This window comes from Protomyctophum bolini (assembly GCF_963924005.1).
Source record: "Protomyctophum bolini genome assembly, chromosome: 4".
NCBI lineage: Eukaryota > Metazoa > Chordata > Actinopteri > Myctophiformes > Myctophidae > Protomyctophum > Protomyctophum bolini.
Window position 1 is genome coordinate 11,187,481 of NC_137865.1, and position 9,027 is coordinate 11,196,507.

Below are 9,027 nucleotides of genomic sequence, written 5' to 3' on the forward strand. Positions count from 1 at the left end.
TCACTGAGCTCTCATGACTCCAGTTCATTCTGCCAAACTTCCGGTTGTAGTTTGGCTTCGTTTGGCTCCCATTAAAGCATCCATGAAAGTGTCATAGCGCAGCCCAGTCACGTGACCATGTCCTTAACTTCTCAAAGCTTCCTTGGCTAATTCCAACTTCCTTCACAGATGTTACTGATGATACTAATTCAGGCTCTAGCTGTTCCATTCTGGTCAAACAGTCTGGCTGCGTGCAGTGCTCTGTAGACTATAGGTTCAGCTAATCAGTTCTGAGGTGTAAAGCTGCACAATGTTACAAATAGAAAAAAATGCATTCAACAATGAAATCATCATAGACAGAAAGGTAGACTAGATGCCAACACATGTACGGTATATGAACTGGGTTCCAATTTTATTATAGCCTATGTGCAGCAGAAGCTGACACAAAGATCAGTACAATCATAATTCATAACAACAATGAAATGCACCCACAATAAATGTTGAATGGGCCAATCAAGGAAAGCAGATGAACCAAATCATGGGTAAATGAGTGACAGTCTACCAGCACAGGCCAAAGACCAATCACGGTCGGTGCCACATGAGTCTCCCCTGTGGGGGTCATACCTATGTTCCCTCAGCCCGAGGTGCGCTGGGGGTCAGGAGAGGGTGGGTGGTTAGGTAACTGTGCTACTGTACAACTGTTTGTTTGCTAAACTAGATGAGAAACCTCATACTAGTAGAGAGGGCACCAGTGCCATTCAATTATGGTTGGATCGTTTATTCTCTTATGGTTGGCCTTTTGCCTTGTTTTCTTTTTTGTATGGATATGCAGGGACAAGAACTTCCCACCAGGGCCCAGACCCTTCCCCATCTTTGGAAACCTGCTGCAAATCACTCTGGAGAATCCTCTTGAAGATCTGGGGAAGGTACGACTAATTCATACACAACACTACAGTGTGTGTGTACAGTGTGTGTGTGTGTGTGTGTGTGTGTGTGTGTGTGTGTGTGTGTGTGTGTGTGTGTGTGTGTGTGTGTGTGTGTGTGTGTGTGTGTGTGTGTGTGTGTGTGTGTGTGTGTGCGTGCGTGCGTGCGTGCGTGCGTGCGTGCGTGCGTGCGTAAAGTGTAAATATTGAATGATATTGTATGTTGATATTTCTTTTTACCTTTTGACATTCATGTTTAAACATATCTGAAAAGATGTATTCCCACCTCAAGACAAGCTAAACGTTATTATTGTTGCATTATTGCCCAAGTATTTATTGGTCTCTGTCTACCAAGCAATCTATGTGTGGGTCATGACCGAAAGAATAAGGTCGTAAATACAAGCGGCCCGAAATTAGTTCAGTCACTCGAGAGAGAGACTCGGAGTAGAGACGGCGTAGTGTCGCTGCTTCTTCCCCTGGAAAGGAGCCAGCTTAGGTAGTGGTTTGGGCATCTGGTTAGGATGCCTCTCGGGCATCTCCCTAGGGAGGTCCTCGAGGCACGTCCCACTGGGAGGAGACCCCGGGGCAGACCGAGGCGCAGCTGGAGGAAACGCATCGATTCACTGGACTTGGAACGTCTTGGGATCCCCCAGGAGGAAGTCACTAAGGTTGCTCTGGAGATCGATGGAAGTCTGGAGTACTCTGGTGGAGCTGTTGCCTCCGCTGTACAGTATCTGATGTTGTTCATGGCTATCAGTAGCAGGGTTACACAAACTAACATAAAGACAAGGCTTTACAAAATATAACTTTTCACCATCGATTTCAAGTACAGCCAGACTCGGCTAACATGGATGCCACTATGAAATTGGGATTTATTTCTTTAAGATATTTTTGGGCCTTTTAGCCTTTTAGTTATTCCACTTTCACTTTATAACTGCGAGTGTCACTGTTCTCCCAGTTGGCCGAGTGCTATGGCGATGTCTTCAGTCTGTTCTTTGGATCCAAACCAGTAGTTGTCATAAATGGCCTTGAGGCAATAAAAGAGGCCTTGGTCACAAAGGCTGCTGACTTTTCTGGACGACCCAAAGATCTCATGGCTAATCATTTAATCCAACAGAAAGGTAAAATGCAAATGTTGTCATACTGTAATTTTAGTATACTTTATAATGTGCTTCTGAACTGAAACAGCTCATTCTAGGCCTAGGTATTCTAGGTAAATGGTTGAAAGGGTTGAAACCATCCAAAGGGCCAAAGTACAAAGTAACTGATCTTCTGCAGCCGTTACTGTCAAACAGCTTTTTGATATTCCATACCTGGGATACCTGTTTGTCTAATTGTTGGCTTCCAAAATTAGTGGAAGGGTCCTAGAAAACAACACAACATAGGCTACATTGAATCTGTTGTATGTCTGCATTGTCATAAACAGTCAGTTACTGGGCTGTTTGTTTGTTACTGAATAGAACGTTCAATGATTATGTTATCTGAGTGGAGTCTCAAATTGATACGATAGAGATACAGAACACTATTTACCATCGCAGGTACTCAGGTCTGACAGCTTCAACTAATAACATACCGATGTTCTGTCAACAATGGTTCTCTCAAAACAAAATCATTGAATTAACTTCTGACTTGTGCCTTTCTTAAATTAGTTCCAGGTGTGGTTCTAGCAGACTACAATCATGGCTGGAGGGAGCACCGTCGCTTTGCTCTAACGACACTAAGGAACTTTGGTTTAGGGAAACAGTCCATGGAGGACAGGATTTTGGGAGAGATAAAACATATGGTGGAGCTATTGGACAGCAGCATTGGTAAGATGGAGAATAGCCATTAGAAAGTAAGACCATCAATATAAGCCCTGACCAGGGCTAAAAATAAATAGAAATTTCTAATATTTGGCTCAAAATATTTTCCTCGATTGTTGAAATTCTCTACATCACAATCTCCAGTGAAGCCGCTTGGTCTAATGTAATTAATCAGGATTATTTGTTTTACAGGTAAAACTATGAATCCTCACGTATTGTTCCATAATGCTGCCAACAACATCATCTGCCAAGTTCTGTTTGGAACCAGGCACAACTATGACGACGAGTTCATCAAGTTGTTTGTTGGCATTTTCAAAGAAGTCGCTAAGTGTATAAATGGACCTTGGGCTATGGTTGGTAAATGTATATTTATACTTTATAACTTTACATATATCCATGATATTCAACCATTGGAACACTAATGGAAGAGGCATGGAAGGCTCAGTGCAGCAGGTAGGGGTTCAGCTATAGTACCCAGGTTTTTGTTTCAAAACAAAAAAGGCATTCAGTGCCTTGCTAAAGGACACTTTGACATAATGCCAGGAGTAAACATGTGATGTGACAATAAATCTTTTTTTCTGATTCTAATGAACAGACGAGACCTTGCCAAAGTGCTAAACCAAATGATCTGCAACCATCCGCAGTAGATCGGCTATTTTCAGCATGCAACCAAGTGTAAAATCTGCCAGTACGACGTCATCAGAGCCCACCAAAATGCATGTTTGTCGACAACTGTAGATTTAGTCGACTAAAATAGTATGATATTTAGTCGACTAAAACTAGACTAACACTAAAACATTTCAGGTAACTAAAATATGACAAACTAAATACATTTATTCAAAATACTATGACTAAGACAAAATCTATTGTCAAAATCGACACTGGTGTATTGTATATCTCTGCTGTTGGGAAGAAACCACCTAACTCCAAAACGTTCATTTTTCAGGAAATTAAAAATAAAAAAAATTCAGGAAATTAATAGAACCTTGGTGGTGTTGTGACTTTATATATCGCCAATTACTTGCATGAGACGGGGAGAGTGGTGGAATTAGTTGCTTTAGAACATTGGTTCCCAAACTTTTTATACTGAAGTACCGCCTACAAAAATATTTGGCTCTCCATGTACCACCATAATAACTGATGTTAAAATACAGGAGCGTATACCTGCCCTTTTTGTTCCATTATAAGCCAACAATGCTGCTGCTCTGACAAAACTCAGTCTAATAATTTTTTGGGCAACTCCTCTGTTTACCATCAGAGGGGGTCTCAAGTACCAACAGTGGCACTAGTAACTACCAGCCTTGGTAACCTCTGCGTTTAGCAGACAGTTTGAGGGTCCAATGGAGTTAAGAGGTTTTGTCCAAAGCATTATTTTGTACTACTTTCTATTGGTTCAATATTTTGGAAACGACACACAGACGTAAAGGGTGTTCAATAGCACTGATTTATGCAAAAAATAAAAATCTAAAACCTCAAAAATGGAGTTAGAGAGGTTTACTCCCGACAGCAACGGTAAGTGAAGTAACTATAATAGCCAATCTACTAGCTCACAGCACGTACCAACACAATGTGAGCTTGTAGATCTGCTATTGTTTTCCTGAATGTTCAGAATAGGGACACTATCTTTAAATATTTACGTCCATCTTGCTGCATGCAAACATGAGGCTCCTCTGTGCCCACAGCTTTATGATGCTGTTCCCATTGTGCGTCACCTGCCACTACCTTTCCAGAAATCCTTCAAGATGATTAGGGTATGTATGAGCCTGTAAAATGGGTCTATTTTTATTCATATATTTATTTGAAATATTAATGAACACCACACATATAATGCATATGATGCTATGTATTTTCACCGGATTTAGCAAGAATGCTAATTTCCACTCGTAATAATAATAAATCTTATTTATAACGCACTTTACATTTGAAACAAATCTGTGCTACAAAGCAAAATTGAAATTGAAAAGGACAAGATAAGAATAAAAACTATTAAAGCATGCTGTGGTCACTACAGCTAACCTTTTAAAAAACATCTAAAAACTAAAAAGTCCAAATAGGCAAATGCCGTATAGTCCCCATACAGACAAGAAGCATTACAAAAAGGGTACAAACAAACCCAAGAAAAAACATTAAAAAAAAGATCTAGTTTTGACATCAAATGTCTGTTTATATGTCTATGCCTTCACCAAAAGGCAATATTTGATGAGAAAAGTTCATTATTGTTGTTCATAAACATTGAAAACATTCTTAAAATATGAATTCTAATAGAATTGTGAGGAAACGAACATACAATAATATATGTGCAGTATAGGCTAACAGATGGATATTATTTGATTATATCCTGTTCAGGCTGGGCACCTTAAACTCAGGGAGCTAGTGGATGAGCACAAGAAGACCAGGGTCCCTGGAAAACCACGAGACTTGCTGGACTGTTACCTGGATGAACTGGAAAAGGTGTGTGTGTGCGCGTGCGTGCGTGCGCTCGTGCGTGCATGTTGAACAGTAACTATTTAAACTAGTCGTTAAAATTTATAGTGATGTTGTTTCTGTCCTCGGAGTGCCGTGTAGTCATCAGCCTTGTCAGTTATAATTTTATTGTTTTTGTCTTTTTCTTATTATATAGAGTTATGTTTTGTCTCCTTTTATTGTAAGTATCTTGTTTGTATGTTTTTTGCTATTTTTTGTCCGATCTGTAATTTTATGGTTAATCATTACTGAAATGCTTCTATGCCAAAAATCATAATAAACAGATGTTTAAAAGCTAAAAATAAAAATAAAAATAAAAATAAACTAGTCGATGGGGTAAGATGAAAATGAGAAATGAATGTTGACCCCTCCTTTTTTCCTCCTTCTCTCAATAGTCTGCTAAGAGTGGAACTAATAACTCGACATTTTCTGAAGAGCAGCTTATTGGCTATGTTATGGATCTCCAGTTTGCTGGGACTGACACCACCTCCAACACCCTACAATATGGCTTCCTCTACCTTGTGAACTACCCACAGATACAGGGTATCTATTGTGGAATCATTTAACCAATTATCCTATGAGATACATGCTGTTAACCACTTTAACCTGGTTGTCCCTATTTAGCACAATTCTCACATTTTCAAAAATGGGCAGACATTTAAAGTTAGTTATTTTGTTGCTGGTAATTTTTTTTCTTGGACTCTTTCTCTCTCTCTCTCTCTCTCTTTCAGAACGCTGTCTGCAGGAGATAGAGCGTGTGCTTGAGGGGAAGGAGCAGGCCACTTTTGAAGACAGGCACCAGATGCCCTATGTGCAGGTGCACAGTTATTTCATTTCAATACAAATACTAATGATGATAAGGTTTTCTGAGTACTCCAGTACCACCCAGAGGCAGAGCATTCTTCCATCACTGTAGCCTATAGTATGGAAATAGCTACTCCAAGGATCTGCGCTCTGAGGAGCATACTAGTATGCTACTTTAGTGATTTATAGAAGATGGGGTAAGTGATTGGTCTCTGTCCATGTGTGCAGGCTGTGACCCATGAGATCTTCCGGAAAGCTAACACTGTTCCTCTCAGTGTCTTCCACTGCACCACTAAAGACACACAGCTCAAGGGATACTCCATACCCAGGGTAAGAGACATATCAAAGAATGAGAACTGATGGAGAGGGAAATCTCCTTTGACACCTATGATGCAGTGATTTTTAATCCGTTAGTCTGTCCATCTGTCGCTCAGTCCTGGAGGACAGACGGAGCTACATCCAGTGGTTGAGAAACACCGACCAGCCAAATAAATCTTAATTGTGTCATCTTTTCATAGAAGATAGTGTTTGATACACTGCTTCTTCTGGTTGTATATTATTTCATGCATTTATAATACATATACCTTGATGAAACCTTTACAGTTGGGAGTTTTCCAGAACCTTTTTTAGTTAATTGTAACTGAACATACAGTATAGGTATAAACAAAAGCAACATGAACTATCAACACCACATGAGTCGTTTTTCATGGACGCATGGTATGAAGCATGATGCCAAATGATTAAAATCTTTATTTTGTTTTCTCATTGTGACACAAAATAATTGTCACAGAATACGTCTGCAGCGATGACATTTTGTTATAAAAAGAAAACATCCAATGCTCCCTATATAGGCAAGGCGTAGAGAGCACATGGTGGGTTTAGTTTTCTGCTCTAAGAGCCTCAGCTACAATACAGTACCTGTCCTGTACAATGTGCAATACTCGCTTTATAAATACTTAAAATGAGAATGTCAATGCAACAATATGATGCCATTTTGGAGATACCTGTGCCAGGTCCACTCCAAAAACATGCTTGGTATGATTGGTATGCTGCTCCGCAAGACATGTGGAAATCTTGACGCTCAAAGTCACAATCAACGGGCAAAGGACATCACTCATATCTTAGTTGGATATGGTAAATCTGGACAAGCACTCATTCTAGCATGTAACTTTTCTTAAAAGAAAGACAGTTCTGAATATTTAGATTTTTGGTGTGCAGGGAGCAATTAAAACTATTTAAAGTGATATTTCACTTTCAAATAAACATTAAATGAAAGACAAAAACTTTGGTAATTTGATTGTGTATTATCAAATCTGGACATATTCATTTTTTCCCCCCACAGGGAACTGTGATCATACCGAACCTGAGTTCAGTGCTCTTTGAGAAAGGACAATGGAAATTCCCTCATGAATTCAACCCTGAAAACTTCCTGGATGAACAGGGACAGTTTGTTAAGCCAGAGGCCTTCATGCCCTTCTCTGCAGGTATGTGGCTCAGATGTTTGTGAAAGGATTCTTCTAAAATATTGTGGAAAAACGATACATTACCATAACATAAATAGTGTAGTTTGCTGTGATTGGTCTACTTTCCTTGGGGAGCATATAGGTCTACATAGATTTGGTTAAGATTTGGGGGGATCTACAAACCCGGTTCTAGTATAGACTGACCTCCTCTGCACCCCGCAGTACAATTGTCAGGTTGCTCTTCACAGGTCCCCGCATGTGCCTGGGAGAGGGTCTGGCCCGTATGGAGTTCTTCTTGATCCTTGTGACTCTGTTGAGGAGGTTCCAGTTCATCTGGCCAGAGGATGCAGGACAGCCAGACTACACCCCGCTGTTTGGAAGCGTCATCAGCCCCAAACCCTACCACATGCATATCAGACTTAGACAAGACACTCAGTAGGGCTGATCACTGTCTACATCAAAATGATGGATTTAAGGGGGACATTTTGATCAATGAATAAAGGGGAATTATTATTCTATGCTCTAATTTTCTACATTCTCCCCCTACCATATAGTAGTTATACCATTCAGTCTTTCAACAAACGCAGGGCCGGTGAGCAGAGCTCAGTGGATTATCTTTCTCTAATGTATCTCTTGACGCGATCTCTTGACAATACTTTATTGATATTGTAAAAGTAATATAATATTTCTCATGATGGTAATATTAATATTACATAATGCATTGCTTATGTAATGTGTTACCTGGAATGGTGGGGCATGTGGGGCAACTGGGTTAATGTGAAGCATATTGGTGTACTCTGTTGACCTTTCCTGTGTAAACAGTGTTGACATCTGTCAACAAAAGGATCACATCCTGGAAGGTTCCGCTTCAGTCTCCTGAAAGACAGACAGAGAATGTATGCAGTAATCATATTTTTCAATACTAATTTGCATTAGACCTTATTTTATATGCCAACTGCACCAAGTATGCAACTTTTAAAGGTATACTTTTGTGTATTGTTTCACTGACAGAACTAAAGCAAGCAGGGGCACACACCGGTAAGAATGTTTTGTCAGGTTTCAATCTACTTGGGCCAGGTGAGGGCACAAGTGAGTCCAATGACAGATATGCCCTAATACTATTACACTATCAATGGACACAACAGGACAAACTATCATCTATTTGTTAAATTATGTTTCCAGTGGGATGTACCAGAAAAATAAAGCAGAATGTATTACACATCACTGTCGTGTAATAATTAATTAATTGTAACTTTTATAGGCCTACTTGAGTTTACTTTACAACATGAAATATCTTCATGATCTCCATTGGCCTTCATTGTTTTATTTTACGCTCTCAAGAGTTACATTATTGATTTATTGTTAAGTATCTGCATTACTTAATTTACAAGGTCTACTCTACACAATTAGAGAATGTAGAAGAATTGTTATATTGATCAATATATTATGGGGGCACGGTAGCACAGTCGGCAGTGCTGTCACCTCACAGCTAGAAGGTCCTGGGTTCGATTCCCGCTGGGGACGCTGTGGGTGCTGGCGGTGTGCTCTCTCCTCCACGTCATCAGTGCCCATACCCAAGGCGGGGTTGGCAAA

The 9,027-nt window shown here is 40.0% G+C and overlaps 1 protein-coding gene across 1 annotated transcript; it reads left to right on the top strand.

The window, feature by feature from the left end:
• Positions 1-525: 525 nt before the first annotated feature.
• Positions 526-7,952, top strand: LOC308314432 (cytochrome P450 2D10-like; the record flags this gene model as incomplete). The annotated part of the gene is made up of 11 exons (XM_080762063.1): positions 526-566; positions 812-905; positions 1,861-2,023; positions 2,552-2,710; positions 2,897-3,006; positions 5,051-5,157; positions 5,574-5,710; positions 5,899-5,984; positions 6,200-6,301; positions 7,314-7,455; positions 7,683-7,952. 11 exons carry the CDS (start codon positions 526-528, stop codon positions 7,871-7,873), a joined length of 1,332 nt encoding a protein of 443 aa, XP_080618189.1. The 3' UTR covers positions 7,874-7,952.
• Positions 7,953-9,027: the final 1,075 nt, after the last annotated feature.